This window comes from Melospiza georgiana, chromosome 14, assembly GCF_028018845.1.
Source record: "Melospiza georgiana isolate bMelGeo1 chromosome 14, bMelGeo1.pri, whole genome shotgun sequence".
Lineage (NCBI taxonomy): Eukaryota > Metazoa > Chordata > Aves > Passeriformes > Passerellidae > Melospiza > Melospiza georgiana.
In genome coordinates, this window is record NC_080443.1 from 12,271,113 (window position 1) to 12,295,538 (window position 24,426).

The 24,426-nt window shown below is 40.1% G+C and overlaps 1 protein-coding gene across 1 annotated transcript; it reads right to left on the bottom strand.

The window, feature by feature from the left end:
- Positions 1-4,914: 4,914 nt before the first annotated feature.
- Positions 4,915-13,572, bottom strand: LOC131089447 (dipeptidase 2-like). Its single transcript, XM_058034203.1, has 10 exons — positions 13,439-13,572; positions 12,532-12,658; positions 11,926-12,055; positions 11,469-11,610; positions 10,947-11,016; positions 10,278-10,454; positions 9,685-9,772; positions 9,022-9,097; positions 7,264-7,399; positions 4,915-6,015 (listed from the first exon to the last, which is right to left on the bottom strand). Exons 1-10 carry the CDS (start codon positions 13,570-13,572, stop codon positions 5,830-5,832), a joined length of 1,266 nt encoding a protein of 421 aa, XP_057890186.1. The 3' UTR covers positions 4,915-5,829.
- Between the last annotated feature and the right edge of the window lie 10,854 nt (positions 13,573-24,426).

Here is a 24,426-nt window from a genome sequence, read left to right on the forward strand (position 1 = left end):
AAGGTTTCCCGCTCATACAGAGCAGCATCCATGGCAAGGACAGGAAGAGATCCTTTGGAGAGGACCACGACAGGAGCATCCATGTAATAAATACTTGTGGGAGATGCAATGTGCAATCCTCCATGGGCCATTCCCAGGAGAAAAGTGAGGCAAGGAAAGGCCACACTGAGCAAGACAGAAGCTCTTGCTAAAGACAACTGGAAATTTTGCTATTCTGCTAGAAAACATATCACAGCTTAAACATTCAAAGACCACAAGAGGACACTATGGTGCCACTTAGCTTCAAAGTTTATTTACTTTAAGGAACTTCTGCTTCACTTGTAAAATTATTTATGACTGTATTTGATGCACAGACTAGCCATTTCTACAAAAAACCTTGATCTCATCTTTAGACACTGAAGAGTTGCTTAGTCTTTGAGATGCCATTTCTTTCCTACTCACCCAGGTTCTGCACATTCAAATAAGAACACCTATACCAAGGTTTTCTACAACAAACTTGTTAAATGTGGCAGTAACTTTTAGTGTAGAATAAAGATGCTGGAAAAAAATACTACTCTGTGGATCAATTTTCAGATCAGTTGCATTTTTAGCATGGGTAGATTTGTCATGGTCTATTTAATTTTTAATAAAGGGCTCAGAGAGGAAACTGAGCACAGACCTAGACAAGATTCTTGAGATGCTGAGTTTATCTACAGGAGGAAACTCAGGAAGATTAATCCAAATCCAGAGCTCTATTAAACTTTATTCTAATGTTTGTATTCCAGACTAAAGAGACCTTCTTTTGATTTGTGTGATGAAACTTGTATTAGCTTCAGTTTTAATCTCACTTAGTTTGATCTTTGTTTTGTTTCTCAGCAGCAACCCTCAGAGGAACCTGAATTCTTGTTTCCCGGACTTTATATTTTCCTTTAATTGCAGAATTGATAAAGGAAATGTTTTATGAAAACAGATAGACCCAGTGCTGAGGAAGGGCTTCAGAGGAAAATATCCATTATACAGAGGAAAGAATCACCTTAATGGAGTTTAAAAAACAATCTGGGGAGAAGAATTAAGTGCCCTCTCATTTGAGTTCTGATTGTTAGGGCCAGAGCCTTAATTAGAAGCAGCCACATTTTTCTGTTGTAAGATAAATGCTGAACTTTGTTTACTTAGCTTGGGTTTTTTCCCCCTCCACTATTTGTTGTCTCATGACAGAGAAGCAACTGAACCAAGCCCAAGACCTCTCTGAGTCACAGTTTTTGGAAAGAGGAGTTTGTTGTTGCTTTTGTTTGCAAACCAAAAAAAACGTCATAATGGAGTTATAAATAAACATGAATGTGAGGAACTTTTTCCATTTCTCTGGTGTCAGAAGATTAAAAAAGGATAATTATAATACCAGCAAATAACCATTCCCATGTCAAGTTGTTCTATGTAGATGTAAGGCTTCTAGGTAAGATAGCAAGACAAAAAATGAAGACCAGGAAAAAAAAAAAAAAAAAGGAAGAAAAAAAGAGAAAAAGGTAATTATTGAACCACTGAATCAAGCCTTCCAGAACTGTCCAAGCAGGATTATCCAGGACCACACTCCGCCCTGGAAATGGTTCAGAAGATCAACTAAAATACTGCTCTGGGTCTGCAAATTAAATCCAACAAGTCTTAAGAGCACATAAAAGCCACTATTAGTGGGAAGAATCTTCTGGTTATTTAATTCTTTTGTACTTTAATCATGTTATGTTTTCAGAATTTGAAGCAATTTGATCACTTCCATATGTATAAATCCAGAGAAGAGCAAACAGAACTGCTGCTTTCAATAGCAAATGGAAGAAATCCAAGTTGCTGCAGTCTCACTCTGGTTTTTCACTCCTCCCCTCCCCAGACAATGAGCATGGTTAACCCAATCTCTGACACCATCAGCGGGAAAGAAACTCATCCCTTGAAGGAGAAAAGTTTTCTGCAAGAACAGCTGGCTGAACCAGCTTAGACAAACACCAGTGCTGTGTCCAGGAGCCAGGGACAGAGCAGGGCAGCAGGCACAGCTGGCTCTGAGGAGCTGCTGGGGCGCTGCTCCTCACCCCACAGCAGGAGGGATGCAACCGCTGGCTTGGCAAAGTTGGTTCTGTGGGGCAGATGCCCACTGAACCTTGGGTGTAAAATAAAAAGTTAATAAACTCATATGCATATAGGTGGTTAGATTTAATGGACAGTGTTTGCTGACCTGGAAACAGAAATATGCTGGCATGTTGATTGAGAAACTCAATGAGATGCAAGGAGGAATGTAGGTATTCAGTGAAGCTGAGTAGTTTGTATCCAATGTAAAACATCCAGGAGTCCTTGCATGGCCCAGACAAGTCACCTGCTGGTGAAAGTTTGGTACAGGAGCTGAACTGCTCAGATTTTGGGTGACAGAACTGTCGTGTGTGTCAGACCAGCAGCAGACTTTGGAGGTTTGGTTTCTAGCATCATCACTTGCCCAGATGGACAACTCAGAGGTGAAGTGATTTATTTCTGTGGATGCTACAGTCCATTAGTCAGGGAAAGGATAGTACTGGGGGAAGGGCCCTGGTACCAGCCTTTTAGAACCAAATCAATAGTCTGCATCAATGTTATCCCTGTAGTTCTTGGCTGCTCATATCACATACATAAAAACATGAGCTTTTGATTGTTTAAGATGCCTTCAACTTTGGGTCTTTTGAAAATCAGCCTAAGGTGCTTCATAGTACGTAGATTTTGAGATTTACAGAAATATTAATAAATATTTTCAGAATTCATCTTAGCACAACTCATTATTTAGAAGAGGTAAGTCATGACTTGCATTCTTTCATTTGGCAGCCAACAGAGCTTATTACAAAGTTTGCATCTCAATTACATCTGGAACTTTACTGATACCAGCAGCCATAATAGAATCTGTCATCTGAACTTGAATGCATTTTGAATTACCAATGCAAATGGCTGTTATTAATTGGGGCAGGGCAAAGGCATTCAATTGCAGCATGAATCATCCTCCCATTGGGAGGCAGAAAACAGAGTGCAATAATTTTGTGCTTGAGTTGTTACAAATGCAAAGTTGTGAAGAGTACAAGTTGCTCTCAGGGCTGGCGACACTGGCACCAGAGTGAAGGGTCACTAGTTTTTCTGAGAGCAGTCACAGCTACACCTTACATGGTTTTACTTTCGAAATTAATTTCTAATAAGATGCCTTCCTACCATGCTTCAAGTTGTGTGGTTTTGATCATTTAAGAAAAATAAATTAGCGCCAGATATTAAATAAGCTAGATAACATGGATAATCAGTGCACAATATTTCATCTGTTGGTTTTGCCTTCTGATTTTGTTTCTCACAAGCAGCTTATTTGAAGCCTTCTGAATTAACATTGTAACTGGTAACGGAAAAGGGGCATTTAGATCACAAATGTGTGAGAAGTGCAGTGAGGCAGAGGTTATCCTAACCCTGAGGCAGGAACCCCACCTGGTTCCCCTTTTTGCCTTGTTCTCCATGCCCTGACAGCTGGAGCAGGGATTTGCTGCAGGTAAATGTCCTCATGGACTCACTGCAGTGACTCAGCCCTTCCCATGGGCACTTGCTGGGATGGGTTTAGCAGCATCTGAATTTAGATGAGGCTGACTGCCTACACGCAGGATTAAACCTCCTTGAATTTCAAGCAGGGGCTTGAAGGGCAACCCTTCCCTTTGTCATTGACCCAGAGTCCTCATGTTACTCTGGCCTTCTTTCTCTCACAGGGGTGTGAGGTTCTTCCAGGGTCTCATGGGCCTCTGAACACCTACACTCTTTTGTGAGATTACACCAGTGTCCTTACACAATTTAAACCAATATTTTATTGAAATTTCATGTCTCTGTTTTGCCACAAGGTTACAAATTACTCGTTGCACAGTCAACAAACAAGTGCAATACATTATAGATGATAAGTCATAGAAAAGTATTTTATGTATCTTTAAGAAAAGGAATATATATTTTTAGTCCATGCTGTAGTATGGGAAAATAAAAAAGTAAAAATTAGCAGGCAGTAAAATGACAACACAGTATAAAGAAAACAGCTGGAAGGAATAAAGAAACATCTTATATTTTGTGTAATGAAGGAAATATCAGAGCCCTAGTTCTGAGAAAAGACACCATGTATGGAAGTTTTCCAATGAATCTATTAGAAGTTCTGATGGGAATTAAATGTTTGCCATATTGAATTAATGATTTTACCAGTAAAACCAGTTCTCATTACAGTCAAGCAATATCAGGGAGGCCAGACTTCTGAATTAGTAATTCCCCTTTCTACATGCATATCCAGGATCAGTATTTATTGAGAAACTATTATTTTAAAGTTGGCTTCTGTGCAACTAGATTGTTTCCCATGGTTTGTAAACAATTTGGTAACATACAGAAGTATAATTAGAATATATTTATCAAGGAGATCATCTTATCAAAAAAATTAATGAAGCTTAATTTTGAAGCTATAAAATACCAGAGTCCTTCCAGAAACCCTGCTTGTATACAGAGTACAGAAATGGATGGTAGGAACAGTCTCAAATTCCTCTAGAAAAAAGCCTAATGTGCTGTTTTTTCATCCTATTCATGCTCAGCCTTCTCTTGTTGTTAAATACTTTGTGTGCTTACAAATGCTTTCTTTAGATCAATTACCGAGCTTTTATTCTACATTGTCTAAATTCCGTAGATGTCATATTAGTAAATAAAAATTGGTATAAAAAAATCACCATTAACAGCAAATATCATGGGAAAGCATTTACCAGCAAGCACGGGGAACAGACTACACAAAGATGTGGTGCTGCCATCTTATCATTTCATTATAAATCTCAGTATATTGACTAAAATGTCAGTTTTGAGCCTATGAAGAGCAGGCCTATTTCAATATATGCTCTTGTGTATTTCAAAATGTATTCCACAGGCCAAAACAGCAGATTTAAAATAAAAAGGTCTCTGTCTAATTTTGCATCTATGAATCCGCTGGCCATGGTCTGATTTTAGCCAGCTAGAATAGAAATGAAATAATAAAACATGTTATTGATAAGGATAATTGTTTAAATGTCAAAAAGATTTGCACAACCCTCTTACTAGCCAGAATTCCTGCTTTGTCCTGACTTGTTCTTGTTCCCATCATCATGAAAATGCTGCAAACAGTTCTCCTCAAATTATAAAAAGTATCTACAGCATTGCCTGCACCTGAATGTAGAGATCTGCCTCTACCCTTCAGTAATTGTCCAGTTGCCCACTGTCCTGGTCAGTGTTCAAAAATAAGAGTTTAGTACTGCAGGATGGGTTTCTAAAGCTAGTTGTAGGCATGCAGTTCAAGCTGGAATAGGCTTGTCACTCATCTTGTCATCTCAAAAAACAAAACAAAACCCCAAGCAAACCAAAAAAGCACTTTTCTCCATATGGCAGGGGTTGGTCTTCTCTGAGTAAGCCATCAACTGTTGATGGAAGCTGTATGATTTAACAAGAAGCAATATTTGAAAACTACTTGGCACAGATGTCTTAATCATAATTTCTAGTTCCTGTGTGAAACTGCTGGTTCTGGACTCCAGTCTTTATTCCACAATATGAGTACCAAAACCATGCATTGAGTATTACAGAATTTATTCTTTAGATGTGAATATTTTCCATTAACAAAGTTGGTCCTGGTCCAGCCAAGGTGATACAGAATTTATCAGTTCAAATTCTAAACACTTTTGCTACATCATTTATAATTAACATGACTTTTCAAATATGCAGATGAATTTATAGAAATTGTGTTTAAAATTTATAATAGTCTTCTGCTAACAAATCACAGAAAGATAAGTAGCTGCATTGCAGAGTATTCCAAAAATCTCTCTAGACTCCATAAGCTCATGATACATAATACAGCATTGAACATGATACAAGTGTCAGGATGAAAGGCTGTGCCACAGAAGGAAATCCAAAGGACCTGGATGGCTGAGGCTGAGGCTTATGTAGGTCTAGGCGACAGGAGTGTTTTGTTTCTTGCAGAATTTCACTTTCACCTACGCCCATTACTGCAAAATTGTTCCGCACCTACAAAAATTCAAAAGTTTGTCCCTGAAAGCCACACTGGCACAACAGCAAAAAGCTTTATGCAGCTAGCAAATTCAATGCTATTTACCCAACTCAAGCTGTATTGCAAAACCACATCTGAGTGTGAGGAAATCAATATTATTATTCTGCTGTTTGCATTCCTGTGAAGCACTTCCCAGAATTCAGCACATTACAGGCAAGAGTCACAGGTCTGGCTGCTCTTTGTCTTGGCTCCCTCCACATTTGGAGAACACACACTCATTAATTTTCTTTCCTGAAAGGAGCTCTCAAGAGCTTCTCACTCTCAAGACAGAACTTCAACATCTCTAATTTAGATGGGAAAAAACATTATTAAATCCCACAGATTGCTTAGGAGAGGTGAATTTGAGCCTCTCCATAATGTCAGTCTGCCACACAGTGAGGTCAGCATTGTGGAGATATTTTGGCAGGTTAACTGGAATAGTTCAAATTTCACTAATTTCAGTTCATCCAACATGCCCAAAAAAGAGAAGTGGAAGAAAGGTCACTGTGAAATATCTGTTGTCTATAAGGCTTTGTGTGTAATATCTACTTACCTATCCCTGTCAATAAAAGTAGGAGGCAAGCAGTCTGGAAGTTTCAGCAGAGGCATTTGTAAAAGTTACCATTGAGGGGGCCCTACTCTTATCCAGTCTCCTTCCCTCCTCTCCTCCCTCATCCTTCTGCATTAAAATTTACCATTTATACTTAAAGCTCATTGGGATCTAGTTGTTATGTTTATGGCTTGTTAGTGGCATGGCCATGGCAGAAGCCTTTTGAACAGCAGCCCAATCCCATGACAAGAATTAAATTGATTTGCAGGAGTCAACATTCCTTGCTGCCCCAGCGAGCAGGGCCAGACTGCAATGCTGGTACATCCGCAGCTTCTCCAAACCATGAAGTGATTCCATTTAGAAGTCACTGATGTGTGCTTATCAGATTACTGCGGAGAGAAAAACTTCCAAAGAGCTTTGTCTGCTCTCTCTCATTTTCCTTTATGCTGCTAACGCTCTCTTGCCATCTTGGTTTCTTTCCCAGTGTTTGGATTTACTGAATTAGGTGCTTACATTCCCTCTCTCGTTGAACAAAAAAACCTCCCCAAAACAAAACACATAAAATGGGGAAAAAAAAAAAAAGAAAAAACCCACCCAAAAAATGCACAACAAAACACCAACAGTTCATCTTTCCCTCTTGGTAAGAATCAAGATTCAGTTTGGATTTAAATCTTACATTTTCTACTTCCCTGAAGACACGGAGAAAGTTCTCCCTTAAGACTCCTTTCAGTTCAGTTTCATTCCATCCTCTTCTAAGAAGTTCCTCTATCAAAGAGGGGTATTTAGAGACATCTTCCAATCCCTCGGGAAAGCTGTTGGCAAGAGTCACAGAAGAACATTTAAAACACATCACTGGCAAGTTGGAGAAAAAGGGTTTTAATTAGTCTTTTGCACATATTGACTTTTGAAGTGAGCTGACTTTGGACCCAATTCTTCCTCTGGGAATTCAGCTGACAAACAGAAACAGGACTGGGACACAACAAAAGTGTTTTTCTTCACCTAGAACCCAATAAACAGAACACAACTGGAATGAAGATGCACTTCTATAGAGGCAAAATAAGAGCATAGGAGGATATAAGAGCAAAAGGGGAAAAAATAACCAGAAATTAATGTGTATGGTAATCCACACTTTCCATCAGGACTTCAGAGTAAGAGGAAACAGCTGCATCACAGATGAAGTTGGGGCAATCCACTCATGTAACTGAGAACAAAAGGAAACCTACAAACACATGATGAGCTCTGGAGTTGCAGACAATTTTGTGAACTCTGTTGTTTACAAACTATTTACAAAAAATACCCCAATTAGAATAATAATATTAGTTTGGATTAAGCCAATTGTTTAGGCAGTGGAAAGAAACCTATTCAGAGCCTCTACTGAAGAAATTACAAAAAAGCAAAACTGATCTATGCCTGTGCTAATTCTTGTCAGAATAAAAAGAATTTAGAAATAAAAAGGCTGCAAAACCTGCATCAAACAGCTGGTTTAAATTGTATTTCCATTAGACTTTGATGTTGTTTTGAGATGACTAATATTTTTGTTACTCTTCTGTTCCATGAAGGTATGGTGATCAGCATGTCTCAAAAATCTGTGGCAGTACTAGCATGAATTAGGACCTCAACAACTCCACCACCAATTTAACTGATGGTCTTTGAGAAAATTCATGATAAAATGTGTCCTTTTCTTGCAAACTGTGTTTTTATTTTGAACATAATCATTTCAGAGCTATGATATCATGGGAGCTGACAAAATGGGTTTGTGTTTGTACTTCACAGATGGGGGCCTGACTCTGACTTTCATTCCGAAGCAGGCCTGACTCCAGGAGAAAACAAAAAAAGAAAAAGGAGATAATGATTTAACAGAAAGATAAAAAGAAAAAAAAGTTTAAGGTTGCAGCAGCAAACGCCACCCAAGCTGCATTTGTTTCCTGTGCTGTAACTGCAGTGGGCCAGGAGAGGAGAGGTTTCATGGTAGGCTGCTCACCAGGCTCTGCTTGCCTCAAACACTTCCCAAAACCAGGAGTGGCTTCACAGCACCCAAACTCTCTGGGCTTTCCCCAAGGAGAGTGGAGGAAAGAGTTTTGCAGCTCCTCTCTGGACTGAACCATTTACCATATAAAGGTTCAGGCAGCTTTTCTGTCATTCATCTGTGGCTTTTGGAGAAAAACAACCTCTATCACTGGTTTTGTGTGCCCAAACCACCACCTAGAGCACATGGCTTCAGAGTTCATAGGGTGTGAGGATCCATTTGTAGCACTGCTTCATGCAGTTCTAAAAAGGAATTATTGTGCCCCTCTTTCATAAAACTTGGGTTAATGCTCTTTACAAGATAATCTGATACCACTTTTTCTTAGTCTGCCTTCTTTTTTTCCCTTAAATGAACCAAAACCCACATAATTTAAGGAGCAGATGTCAATGTTTGTACAACTTTACTCACCGTTGCACTCCATCATAGTCACCACCAATTCCTATAGATTCTGAGCCTGCAACTTCCTTTATATGGTCAAAATGATCTGAAAGAAAATATCAAGAAAACAACATCTAAGCGCCTAACAAAAAAAAAGACTTATACATTTCACACATATTGGTACTGGGTAACAGCTCTCCTTAGTAGTGGGTTCTTGATAAAATCCTTTTTAATACGTCCAAAGACACCCCATCAGGCAGCAACCTTCAAAATAACAGCTACACTGACGAAATGCAAATGAGGAAAGAGACATGAGCATCACAGTGCATTCATTCCTAACAAGCAGCCCAATTACACCAATAGAATTTTCATTATCCATTACAAACCCATGTTTCCCACACTTAATTACATAGGCTTAAGGTGTTTTCCAGAAAGTAACAACTACTTTGGGATTAATGGCTGTTGGCTCTGTTTGTGAGCATTGTGTCCTCCAGCTACACACACATCTCGTCCCTCTTGTTATTGTTTAATGAGTATTAGCTAGGAAAGTACCTAGAGCTGGGCTAAGGTGTGGATGGAATAAACAAGCAGTGTAATTTACACAGCCTTGAAAACGATGCATGCCCCAGGATATTCACAGAATTTATACAAATTTGTAGAACCCATAAAAACTAAAGTATATAAACATCAAACCTGCAAGGGTAGAAATATTAACAACTTTTCTGCCACAGGCCAGTACATCTGCATTGAAAGACACCATGATAATTCCCTTGTTCTTTTTCTGAAAGATATGAAGAGACAGGTGATGAGTGAACACTCGTGCCCTGCAAACTTCGTGGGCATCTTATGCAGAATCTTCTACACCCATCCACCAGTAAGAACAGCAACATTAAGTCAAAGTTCAGATGGCAACACAAGGCTTTGCCTCCCTGCCCTTTCCCCTGTGCTCATTTTACTTTCATGCAGACTGAATCACCAGAAGTGCAGTGACTACATCCAGCAAACTCAACCAGAATTCCAAAGTATTTGCAAACACTTTATTTTTGTAGTCAAAGGCTAAACACAACCCAGAAAAAATGCCTCAGAAGCAATTGTAAGCTGCTGTTCAAGGATCTGCTTCTAAATTAAATTCAGGAATGAGGAGGTGGAAAGTAAACATCATGATTTGAATGCACGTTAACTGCAGCCCATCCAATCATCGCCATTAAAACAAAAAACAAAACCCCCAAGAAGTAAAGCCAACAAATTCCTTCCTCCAAAAACAAACCCAAGGACATATCACTCACCAGTTGCTGGAGGATATCATCAGGAACATTTCTTGAGTGGTTACAAACAGAAAATGCTGCAGAGTGGCTGAAAATTACTGGTGCTTTTGAGATGTTGAGTGCAGCTTTTACAGTGGAGTATGAGGTGTGAGATAAATCTATCAGCATACCCAGGCGATTCATCTCCTTTACCACTTCCTAAAACAGATGTACAGACAACAGTGTCAGTGTTAAGTTTCCTGAAAGGAAGCTGTTTGGCTAGTATATGGAAATAGATAGATTAATTCTGCAGCTGTCAGCTGGTCACAAACATGCTGTGCCTGAATTGGTTGCTATGTACCTATTAATTAATTAGTGATCTATTCAGTCAAAATTACCCAGCATGCTCAAAACTTAGAAAACTTAATCAATCCAAAATAAGTCACTAAAAGTGTTATTCACATTTTACTACTTGCACTTATGAATTCATACAGCTAGTCTGTATTTAAACAATTGTAATTAAATCTAACACTTCTTTTACCCTAAGAAACATCACAGGGAATTTGGTTTGACTTAATCCTGGTCACCTCCTAACTATCAAGAACTTCCAGTAATTAATTTTTAATGTCAGTTTGCTTTTGAGAAGATAAGGCCAGAAGTTGTTAGTTGCATGACAGATTGCCCAGATTAGCATTTGAAAGAGATCCTTACTTGGCCAAATGCAGTCAGACCAATAACACTGGGATAAAAGTTGTGTATTCCTTTAGATGATGATTCAGACCTTAAAAGAGGGAGTGAGGGAGAAGAAACATTTTATTATTCTGGAGAATACAGTATCAGCAGCTGAAAACTGTTGCACTACACAAAAGAAAAATTACTACAATATCACACAGCCCCACATAAGTGGGGATAATGAGCTATGTGATAGGAATCTTGTTCAGGCAGTGCTTTTTATGTTCTTAATGGCTTTCAGGTTCACTAATGTTGATTTTTGTGAAGGAATTTAAGACAACCAGATTGTCAAGTGCCTGAGTTATGATCATAACAAGCACTACATAATGGATGTAGTGTCCCACCACATACATAGAAAACTATTTATCCCCAAAACCTATCACCTTGAGTTGGTTCAAAGTCTTTCACAGGACAAGTTTGTGTCTGAATCCATAGTTCTCCCATCACGCAGCGCCACTCCTTTGCATTAGACAGTCACACAAAAATATGCACAATAGTTACCAGGGAGTGTTGCAGGTGTGTGTTAGAGTCATGTAACGAACCCCCAAGTCATAGTACATCCTCAGTGCTGCCAGGCTGCTGTCAATGGAGTGGCCACCCTCTATTCCAATCAAACATGCAATCTTTCTACTGTCAGAGATACCTGGAAAACACGAAGGAGGAGGATTCCAAAGTAATTTGATGACAGATAAGAAGCCAGCAGTACCAAGCAGCAATTGTCTGTGTAAATTGCAGGCAATAGTAAAGACATTTTCATAGAATTGGAGCTTACAGAGTACATGTTTATATGGCAAATTTTCTCATGACTGTAATGGACCAGGGCTGTGCACAGTCAGTGGCTGTGGTTCAGAGGAAATGTTGAAGTTACTCTTTAAAGCAGGACAGGTTGTCTGCTTGCATCTCTCTGAACACACCTCCTGTGATCACATTTAAAAAATTCTTTTACAAGGAGGATCACCTTGGGAAGTCATCACAAGCTCCAGCTCTTCGTAGCTGTTGCACATCCTCTTGACAACATCGATTTGCTCTAAGGTCAGGCGAACAGCGTCCTTGTTCTGAGCGCTGCAAAGAACATACACTGACCAAAACTGAAAGAGACATTGACAAGTGAACCAGGTAACTTGTGTTTTAACTTGGAAACTTCTGTTTGCTCATAGTTCAGGAGCACAGACCAAAATAACTTCCTGCAGTTTACAAGGGAGTCGCCACTGCAGCTTTTTCCCCAAAGAAAGGGCTAAAATGCAAGGCAAGAGCACCCACTCCAGACAAAAAAGCACTTACTCCAGATTAAGGCCTCCTGATACACTCTACTCCACAGCACATGCAGGAAAGCAAGTATAAGCTTCCTTTAATTTATATATCACAAAACATATGCTGCTGTTTTGACTAAGAGTACCTGAATTATAAAACCCAAACTTTTGAAACACAGCTGTCGTGAAAGAGTATTTGTGGCTTTTCAATTATATTATTTTTTTCTTTTTCAACATAAAGAACCAAAATCAGGGCTAGGAAGGAAGCAAATGTAGAAATATGTTCTGAGCCCCACCACCACAGCAGTACATACCTGAGCTCCCACATAACCAGCCTGAAGTTTTGCAAGGTTTGTGTGGGTCCTGTTGAGGTCTCTCAAGTTGACACCACTGATTTTATTTTGGTAAAGTATTCTCAGCTGCAGTACAAAGTCATTGTGGCTAGAATGGAAAACAAACAGGGCTTGTGATAGAAATAAGTTGTTCCCTTTCTAACCCAAGTGTAATTTCTTCCACTGTTTGGAGTCCCTTAGACCATTAATTGCCAATAATCCTTCCAGCAATAGATGCCTAAAAGTCTCTCTTCTTTTCTGCTTCTCCCCCAGTCCCACCAGTGATCAGGTTGGGGGTGTGCAATAAGTTGGGAATGGACACGGCTGAGACAGCTGACCCCAGCTGGCCAAAAGATTTTCCAGACCATATGCTCAGCATATAAACCTTGGGAGAAGAAGGAAGGCAGGGGACATTCAGAATCCTGATGTTTATCTTTCTAAGAAAACGTTATGTGTGATGGAGCCTTGCTTCCTGGGGATGGCTGAGAGCCTTAGTCATGGGAAGAATTAATGCCTTGTCTTGCTTTGTTTGTGCATAGCCTTTGCTTTCCTTATTAAGCTGTCTGTGTCTCAACTCACAAGTTTTCTCACTTTTCTGATCCTCTCCCTCATCCCACCAGAGGGACAAGTGAGCAAGGGCTGTGTGGGGCTCAGTTGCCAGGTGGGGTTAAACTGTGACACCTGGCCAGAAAATCAAACAGTGTTTAGGTTAACACAATCCTACATTAAATACCCTCTGAACCCAAATTCTTTCCCAATGTGTCACTGTAATGGTAGCTCAGTGCTGTGTGCTCATAACAGCCCATGCTTCTGCTAATCTGACATTTCAGCATTTCCTCCACCCTTGTCAGACTCACAAAGGGGATTTCATTGAATATATTTTATATACCCATCGATCAAACGTGCATCTTGCATCAGCTCAATGGCTCTTTCTCTCATTGATTTCTCACAGCTGAATGGCACAATATCAGAAAAGAACATCAGCAGCCACAATAACTTTGCCATATTTCTCTTCTTTCCCATTTTCCAGTGGAAAAAGTGCTAGAGCACAGGGATACCACAGATGTTCACTGATGACAAGGAAACAGCAAAATTTCCAGTCTGCAGAGACTGTAGGCTTAACAGTGCAGGCAGAGCTGAATGCTCCTCCTTCTGATAAGGCTGCTGTGAGTTCTGGAGGAGGAAAGAAAAAAACAAAGAAATAATAGTAAACAGAAGGGAAAGTAGCATTAGCAACTCTGAAACCGCTACATTCTCCTAAAGATTTTAGGTTCTCTGGCTATTTGTGCTCTTGCACATATGACCTCTCCATAAACTCTGCTGCTGCCACCAGCTCAGAGCTGAAGGGAACCAACTGCTCAGTCAGAGCTGTAGCTGAGCCTGCTACACCCTGGACTCACACCCAAAACCAGCTTCCAAAACAGCAGAAGAAGATAGTTTTTTTTCATTATGTTAACTTGCTTGTTCTCTTTCTGTGGGAAATGTCACACTGAAATGAGCACAGAAACTGTTTTCTGAGAAAGCTGAGAAGTGAACTTAAACCACACAGAACATCAGATGGGATGAAAGGAGCAGTGATTGCTAGAAACAAAACCATCCTCAAAATCCTTCCTCTGATAGCAGTAGAGTCTTAGAAGTTTTTCTTCCATAAATATGCATCAGAAATAAACATGTATTGTGAGATCCAAAAACTTTAGTGGAACAGCACTTCTACAAAACCATAAAGTTTAGAGAGCAATCAGAAGCTGTTTCTTTTCTGCTCTGTTGCAACCATAGAGATTTCCCTCAAATGTCAAAGCACAAACACAGACTTACCCTTTTACCACAAATGCAGACTTTGTTACCATAGGGAAAAAAGTCTTTGTATCTCTAATCTAGAAAATGTTAACTTTGTTTGTGGCAGCTCAGCATGTGAACGTTAAAAAGACAAGGTCAAAAAACTGCCCAAGCAGAAGAATTCTGACAAGTTAGTACCACAAAAGCAAATTAGTTTCTGTAGACATGTTTTGGTTGCAAATTCCTCAAGCCAAAACACAGGACAGATCTGCAGCCTGAATCTCTAGAGCTCTGCCAGATCCTCACAAAAGGACTCTAAAGGAAAATCTAAGATTTTATAGCTTATTATCTGGTCTGGCCTCATATACACATTGAAGTTCATATAACATGTCAGTTCAAACTGCTTAATGAAAATGTAGCAAACCTTTTTCACACAATAAAACTGTTCTGAGGCTATAAAAACTGATACACACTGTAGATTTTGGTCCAATTATTTACAATTTTTTCCATTAATTCAACAGCAATTTTCAGGAAGATTTTTCACCAGGACCTAAGTGTTCTTCCAGTGGTTTGACTGCTAAAATAAATTATTTTCATCTATACATTACCAAATCATCTTTCTGTGTATGTGTACAAAAATGCAGTTCTTTGTTGCTACAAGAATTTTCTATAGATTTGCTAATCAAATTATCTTCTCAGTTTCGTGCAAAATACTTGACAGTAAGACTCATTTATACTTTGACAGTAAGACTCATTTGCCTTTGAAACTGTTTAGGTATTAAAAAAGACTCATAATTAAATCATCATTCAGAGATCAGTACTTGAAAACTGAGGGAGCATTGCAAGTGCTACACAAAATTAAGAAGATGGTATATTAGCATCCCTGTTTAAACAACATTTTAAATACAAAACCCACAGAGCTTTTTCCCAAGCTGACTGAGTAGAGTTGAGAAGTGGAAGCTGAAATAAGATTTATAGCTTTTCTTTGTTTATCTAGAGGCTCCTTGGAGCAGTTACCTTCTCCAGCCGAGTCGAAATCCACATTCCTCTGTGCTGGATCCGTCAGCTAAAGCTGGGCACTGGACCTGCCTGGCATCCCAGCAGCAACAAGAAACCTCCTGTGCTCCTTTAGCTCGTGCCACAGGCTGCACACACAGCAGGCATTTGGAAAATGCCACTTTGTGAGATGCAAGGTCTGTGCAGAGCTCTCGGCTCAGCTACACCCACGGGGGAGCCCCACAAGGCTTCTGCTGTGCCTTGTTAAAAACCCAGCGTTTCCTCCCTCTCGTGGCAGCCTGGCTGTGCAGTCCACAGTGCCTCTGTTCCCGAGCAGATGGTGTGTTAAAGTCACTGCTTGTGTGGTTCAGAAATAGGTGCCTCTCACCACAGAAAAATTTAGGTTGGAAGGGGTTTTTGGTGGGGTGTCATCTAGTCCAGCCACCTGGGCCCAGGTAAGGTGACTCCAAAGTTAGATCAGGTTGCTCAGGACCTCATTCAGCGGAAGATTTGATATCTTCTATGAAAAAGAACATAGAACTTTTCCAGACCCCTGTTCTAGGGCTTGCTTATTCACATTGACTATACCTCAGCCAGTAAATATCTACTTTGTGTTACCATACCTGCTGTACTTTATTCAGGACTTTCAGTGCCACTGTATTATATTTACAGCGGTCAAAATAGTCACAAGGTACATGTGACATTTCCAAAAATAATTATGAACCTACTGTGACTTTTCAGTCTCTGAACCTACTGTGACTTTTCACTCCCTTTCAAACACGAAAATTTGGGAACAAGGAAATATATGCAAAACCATGATGCTAGAGTTTCACAAGAAGTGGTCTGCTTATCACAATTTTTATTTCACTTCATATTTTTACCGGAAACCAAAAGGGCATAATGGTTTTGTTTAGGATTCCATTGCAGAGAAATGACCAAGTCTCATGATCCAATCTCCCACAGACCTGTTGTGCAAGTCATGTCTTAAGTGAATACACATTTGTCATCAATCCTCTAGTTCCCACTAACTGGAAAACTTAAACAGAACTCCCCACATCCCTGGGAATTCTGCTGCAAATTGCTAATTCGGTGAACTCCACTTCTAAACATTTATTATTCACCTCTCTGGACTAGGGAACCCTAAACAATACAAATGAAATAACAAGAGAAAAGACAAATATTTTCTCTTCGTAATCTGAAGTTTGATCCAGACCAGAGCCATTATTATGCCTATGACAAGAAACTATCTTTCATGTTGAAATTAAAGTAGCAGTTATGGGGTTCAGACTCCTTTTCCATTTATGGTCTAGTTCTAGCCCGTATTTCCTTTTTATTTTTACATTTTTCAGGTTCTCAACTATATCTTCCAGAGTAATTAAATATCATATACCTTGCAATTTACTTTTCCCATTTTCTGAATCTTCTCTCCTTGCAAAGTCAAATTAATCTCTGATCTGATTTTTACATAAAACTCTTTTTCCACAATTGCAGAAAAGCTAAGTTCACCAACTCCCTGTTCAACAACAGTTTTTGCTGAGCCACTGAGCACCTTCTTGAGCTTTTAACAGCTCACTTCTTTGCAGATTCAGAACATAACAGATTTTTAAAGCTGCTAAATGCCAAAAGCTTCCTTTGTCCATCATGAGGTTTCTTCTATAATTTTATTCCAGTAGTCCTGGATTAGTGTTAGCAGCTGTTGGTGCATTGTAATTCTTACAATGTGGCATTTGTGATGTACATCCTTCCTGCAGAGTTCACCTGGCAGCACTGGTCTCTTGCTCAGTGTCCCAGGAGCTATCTTTATTGCCCAGGGTGTTGTTACACAGCTGTCTCTCCCTGATGATAGCCAGCACTATGTTTATAGCATGTTATATTCACCTCACACACATTTTGGAGCAGGCTGGGAAGCTGTAAAAGGACTGCAGCACTCACACTGGAACCAGCTGCTGTCAGGAGGCAGAGGGATAACATTATGTGTTGGAAGTACTTTTCCCACTAGGAAGGCTTGTTCCAGCCCAGAGCCTCTTCATTCATTTCAGCACTTACACATCCAAGCCCCTGATAGTTTTTACTGCCAGCACAGATTGAGCTGTAGATGACTACAGCTGGAAAGTAGGACTTGGTCCATGCAGATGCCTTTTGCAGCAGTCATCTCTAGCTCCAATTTTGTTTTCTATAAAATTCTTCTCTTCTACCAGCTCCTGGCATCAATTACACTATATAGCAGCACTTCAGTATTTGGGATGGAGATAGTTTTGTGTGTAATCAGCTTCAAAACCCCACTGCAATTGCTTAGGGACAGGCCACATTAACATAGATTGTAACTCCTGTTAATCAAGGATTCAAACTTGCTGTCCTTCTTCTGTGTGAAGATTACAATCTCCAGGGCAGTCAATTTGGCATTTCTTGGGGGCAGGCATCAGTGTTTTTAATCAGAAACTGTTACAACATGTTAGGAAGAGAAAATCCTGTGTATCAGGATTTCAGTTTGCATAAAAATAGCAATAGAGGCAGAATTAACCATTGCAAATTGAGTTCCATCTGTTTCTTCTACTCATCTCATCCTTAGTTTCAGGTCCTGAAATGAAGTGAGTTCACACTCAGAGGGGGTGGTGATGGGAGGTCCTTTGGTAATTTTAATCTGTTTAAATCAGCGTGGTTGCAACGTATTTCTTAGATGAGACCTTATGAGAAATATTCATCTTGGGAGATCAAAGAGGTTAAAAACCAAGCCAGGGAAAACCTTTTTGCCGTGTTGTTCTGCTTTGGGGGTGCCCAAAGCTGCCCCAGTTTTATGAATAATTTGACCAACATCCTGAAGGCAGTTCAGAGGCTGCCATACCCTCTCAGGACATGAACACACAGAACCACATCACTGGCACCAGTTAGCAAACACAAAAGAAACAGGAAGTTCTGTTGTTCAAACACAAAAGAAACAGGAAGTACCAAGACAAGCTGTTCTCTTCACAGAAGAAACATTTCATGAAGCACATGAAGATATCACCAAAGCTCCTTAGAAGGAATCTAGAGCTGAACATTTGCCCATAGCTGAAAGCAAATAGTCCAAAATGAATGCAGATACATAATTTTGATCATACATGAACACAAATTAGTACTATTCTTACACCCACCAATGTGTCTTGTCAAAAGTTTTTCTAAAAATACCAAAGTTGCTGTGGATTCTCCTGGCTCAATACTCGGACAGAATTCATTTCTGTACTTTCTTGGAAAGAAAGGAGGAGAAAGCAGCAGTGGGAAAAAATTGCTGCAAGAGCTTATCTAGTAATTTACATTATGTTTGTTTTAAAATAGCATAAATATTTACAATTGATAATGCCCAAATGGCAAAGCAAACCAAGCAGGTTTCTATTTGTTTAGCTATACACTTGTTCTACAGAGGTATCAGGTATCCAGTTTAACTCTTTTGATTCAAGCAAGGCGAAAGTTCTTGCCACGAGGTGGCAGGAGCTTCCCCATTAAAATGATACCCAGTCTGTGATCTGGTGACAGATTGCTAATTGGCAGCACTGGAGACGACTTCTGAGAAGCAGGATGCAAACCAGCTTGCTTCAGACAGGTGGGCTCTTTTATTTGGAGGTTATCCCCCCACCCAAGGAAATAAAAATAAAAATCTTTTTTTGAAAGGCAGTTGAAGAGGTCATGAAAGCCTCAAGGACAACAGAAGTTGTTGCCTGCTCAGTTTGAGAGTTTTATCTGAAAAGGCTTCCAGAAACACTTAAAAAAGGAAAAAAAAAAGCTCCTCTTTAAAAGCAGAATTCTCAAAGCTCTATTTCTGCCACTTCCCACTCCAATTTTTCAGGAAGAGCAAAGCCATTTGTATCTATTTAAAGCAGCTGCTGCCCCAGCCAGGCAGGGCAGCAAGCTCCACTAAATGCCATGTTCCCTGTTCAGCACAGGTTTCTGAGGAGAGCCAATGATTTTGGTATCAACGAGAAAATCCAATTTAGAGCAGGTCTACTTAGCTTCATTTTTGCCACCTAATAATGGGCCTATTTTTTTTTCCTTCGTGTTTCAAGGATTTTGAGTTTTGGAGGGATACCTAAAAATTGCCTGATGTGCAGGTGGTATCCAGGTAATCCTTGAGCAAGGCCTGATTTCTTATTCATTCCTATGATTATGAGTAGAACATTTCCTTTACTGCAAGCTTGTCAGCACATGCTAGGATATTCGAAGAGTGTAGGTTTTTACACCAGCTCTCTAAATATCTAAATAATCAGTTGTGTGCTAGTCTCTTCCTTAGCAATCCTGACAGGCCTGAGCAATGTCTTCTCTTTGCTGTGTGTCTGCAAGCACCTGTGCTGGGCACACATGCAGGTACTGTTTATTTTCCTGCCTCAGAAGTATTGTGAAGCTAAACAGAGCATGGAAATAAATTTACTGGCTTTGTCTCTTGTTCAGACCACATTGAACAAACTGGAAACTAAGTAAAGTTGCTCATTGTCTGTCAGAGACTTTCACAAAAATCTAGAATTTGCTGCAATTGTTTTAAGTTAGCTGCCTCAGAATCTGACAGGAAGCACAATCAGATGCTCTTAAACATTCAGAGCTATGTGGAAATAAGAGATCCTAAGTAATTTTTTTTTTTTTTTTTTTTACATAAGTGTTAAGAAACTTCCAAGTAGTTTTTTCTTGGTATCTTCTTGATAGACCAGAAAATTTATCAAGGATGGCCTAGGCTAGGATCCATTATTTCTGAGGTGTTTTTCACAACATATTGTGATGCTTAAGAGGTTTCTTTAATTGAGGAATTTGTCAGTAATTTCAATGAGGCAGTAGACAGAAATTTGCCATGGTTCTATTGGAAAGAGAGCTCCCTTGCAGCAATGAGAGCAAATCACCATGGAAACTTTTTGCTAAGATGGTATTAAAGCACAGCATGTACACTTACATCTCTCCTTTTGTAATAGACAGCATTTTGTGACACAGTCTGGAGTGACTGAGTAAACGGGTTATTTGCACATGGGGCACCAGGACTTTCCCAGAACTGCTGCAGGATTTTGTTATGCTGCAGAGCTGGCCAGTTGACAGCACATTTTGTTACACATAGAGAAGTGTTAAGAGATGAGTGGACAAGTAATTTTACCCAAACAGCTTGGTAAAGTCAAGTTGATACACACACAGGGAAAACAGATTTGTGAGCAGGCCTTAAATCAGTTTATCACCATGAGAAGCTAACTAAATGTTCTCATGCTGTCATAGAATGATCTGGTTTTCAGGTCAGGCTGGACCAGGTGTGGTACAAAATGGGGCGCAGCCCCTCTCCAGGGGGACATTGTGCTCCCACAGCACAAGTGTGTCTCAGACTCTGCACTGGGGTCTCACTGACCTTTGTACACAGGCACAGATGTATTACAAATACATCACACCAGGACCCAGATAAAGACATCTTGTTCTGCTGTGCTAAGGCCAAACTGTGAGAGATCACTCGCATCAGTTTTTCTCCTCTGACTTCACCCAAGAGCTGTGCACAAAACCACAGGAGCACACAGCAAGAGATACATTGTCTTAAATCTGTTGACATAAGCCAGAACACATTCCCTATTCCCTACAGAATATTAAACAAGTATCTACAAGCATCCTGTTTTGAGGTTCATTATGGTTTTGACATATTCCTGTCCCAGTTTTATATGTGTCTGCCAACACTGTATGCCCAACAGAATTCTCTTTTTGTAAATTTTTTCCAACATAATTTCTCTTAGAACCAAGATAATGGTTTCTCAGTTGGTTGGTCATAAATGAATAACAAAATTTGTTAAACAATTTTACCTGCCTTATCAAAAATTATACTGCAGAAGAAAGTTTGGAAACAGTGTGGATATAATGCTTTAGGCTGTTTAAATGAAGTTGTTCTACTTTAATTATAAATTCTAGTTAAGGCAAAAGGAATTTGTAGGTATTTGTATCCAGCTACCTGTCCAGTAAGGGGGACACAGAAAAGTCATGTGAGGATTTAATGGCCAGAGTGAGGTATGTAAGTTCAATTTTGATCCTTCACTGAAGAGACTCAAAGGTTACAGCTCATAAAAGGTGAAGGATTTATTTATTTTCATCATAGTTCCTCCATGAGCAAGGCTGCCCTGTACAGCTGGGCTGGGGCCTGGTGGACAAGTGACTTCTAGAGGGATGAAGGTTCCAGTGCCTTCAGAAGCTTTCAGATGCAGCTCTGGAAAAGGATTCTGTGGAGCTGGAAAGGAATTGAATCTGGGCTCTCATTTTGGGGGGCAAATATGCAGAACAGTCAACAGGACCTCCTCTTGGGGTCGTACTCTGAGAGCAATGGCCACTGCACCTTCCCCTTCCACTCGGGATCATAACTGGAAAGGGTTGGTGTGAGCCAAGAGCAAAGATTTCTGACCTACCCCTGCTTGTTTGCCAGTCACATCCAGGTAGCTCATTAGTCAGCCTTTTCAGCCTGAATCAGCCTTTCAAAAAGCACCAAGAGCTGCTGAACATAAAGCCACAAAAAGGCTTTTGATCTGGAAGTTTGTTTTTCTTTAAATGGGTCTGAATCTGAGATGTAACCCACATTCTCCAGAGAGAGAGAAAAGTGTGACAGTAAGGTTCTTTCCTGCTGTTATGCTTCAGTGCCCTCCTTCCACTCCAGAGTCAAGAGGCTTAGAGAGCTAATGCACAAGTATCAAAAAGCTGAACCATGGCTATCAAAACAGTAGGAGTGGTTTGCAACATACCTGATATTCAGTGCAATTAGGAGCTGAAGCACCCATTAGCAATCAGAAAATGGACAAATTAGTTTGTACCTAGACAAGCTAAAAATGTTACCATTTAAATACTACTATTTAATCTTTTGGGTTTTCCCCCCTACCCTTATTCTTAGGGTTGACTCTTCTCCTTACTCTGGGATTGCAAATTTGTTCAGAGATGTCCAGTACTATCCTCTCTCAAAAAGACACACCTAATGCCTGTTTAGGCATTAGTCAGGGATGAAAATCCAATGCTCTTAGCCCAACCCAACTCAGACAACAACAACAGCATCTGGCTTCCAGTTCAATCTTGATCTTGATCATCAATGATGGCTGTCAGACTTCTACAGTTTTATTTCCTCTCACAGAGATTATTCAGTGTCCTTTTGCTACATCCTCCCACTCATGTTTAAATATTTGTTGTCTTCCTCTAAGAAGCAACAGAGTTTCTAAAGAACAGCAGAATTTTTACAGCTGAGATATTTCATGCAGCTCAATCCACAGGGCATTAATTGTTTCTGATTTCCAAATGAAACACTCTGAATTTTTAAATACCACACATAATGTGAGTGTTCCCAGCAAATCAGACACTACAGGTTCACTTGCTATTTATGCTCCTGTACTTATTCAAGACTTGATCTTCTGCTTGCTGGACTAATGAACAGGTCTTATGGCAAGTGCTTTGTCTTGGCATGGTCAGTTCCCTTCTGAGTGTATTTAGATTGGCAATTCTAAATACAGGGACAGGAGATTTCTCACTGTCAAATCCACATGATTTAAAGCAGTGGAGAAGTGGCACAATGAAAGAAACAGAAGAAGGAATCTTTATCTTTGTGAAACTTTTGACTGCCATGGTAAACATATGTTCAGGATAAATTTTCAGCAAAGCATGTAAATTAACACTGGGAATTGCTTCCTTGTGTGTCAGGCCAGCCTGGTGTACTTCTACACCAGCCAAGCTCCATTTGAAATCAGATTTGCAGCATCTCGGTTCCCTAATGAAAACAAGCTGAGTTCCTGCACATAGTTTAGCCTTCTGGATGTCTAATTCAGCAGGTGACTGCCACTTTCTATCCAGAATATTCACCTTTCTCCCCCCTGCCCCAGTTATAACATTTTCACAGAACTGGAATGTTCCTTCTGTAAGAATTTAGGTAATTGTTGAATTTTATTTTTTTTTTAACAAATCTGAACAATTCTATGATCTGTCCCTCCTCATTGCCAAAACTGTTCTATTCTCTGCCCATATTCTGCTTAGCATGCCATGACATCTTTCAGATCTGCAAAGCTCTGTTTGTTCTGCAGGTGACACATACAAGCAGTTCTTCAATTCCTGCATGCATTGCCTCAAATCCCCTGCAGCAGGAACCACACATTCTGCAATTTTTATTATTTTTCCCAAACCCACTAAAAGATTTAAATGCATGTTCTCATTTGCTATGACTGTTACAGGTTCTTTTTAAATAATTCTTTCTGGTACAACTGTCCACTAAAGAAAAGGGGAAAAAACAAATCCACAAAAACCCCAAACATCAAAAATACAAAGACAGCCATTGAAATCACTTTCAATAGCCTTTTCTAAAATATTACATGTAGCATATGAGTAATATGACAAGAAGTAACCTTAGAGTGGTCACATATCACAAAAGGAAAAAGGAAAACATGTTTAAGTTTGATGATTTAAGGGGGTGGGGGGGTGGGAGTGCATAAGGACGAGAGAGAACCACAGCAGACAGAAGTGAGTACTGAGCTGACAATGTCTGAAGGCAGCAAAGGAGGCAAAGTGCCAGCAGATGGCACTCGGGCTGCAGCACAGCCCCACAGCTCGCAGAGATCCCGGCAAACGCACAAAATATTCGAGAACTGGAAGACTGAGAGGTGTCTGAGGTCCTGTGCCATTGAGGCAGCCAGGCTGAGGAGCTGCAGGTGGTGTCAGGTCCAGCCACGATGATCTGCCCATGACAAGGGGAGATGATTTCTTCCACTGTGGCTCAGACATCCTTCCCTACCTGGCAGGACCCTGTAACTACCAAAAGCTCTGAGGGAAATAAGGGATTGAGCTCCAGATCAGTTTTAAGCATATTTAAGGGTGTAATCAGAGCAGGCTACAGAAGGCATCACTGTCACCTCTGAACAAGAAAAAATCACAAGGCAGAGCAAGTCTCAGTTCCTGAACTTGGTTCCTAGCATTAAGGGGCTGCCCCAATCAAACCCTCCCACTCACAAGAGCCAGTGGTGCCCCACTCTGACCAAGTGCCTGGAGCTGTAACCACTGAAAACAGAGGTGGGTACTCTCCTTAGCAGGCAGCTGTGCTGCATCCATAAATCACTGTGTGCAGGTACTGTTAATGTTTGCCTAAACTTTGTTCCCTCCTCACTGCCT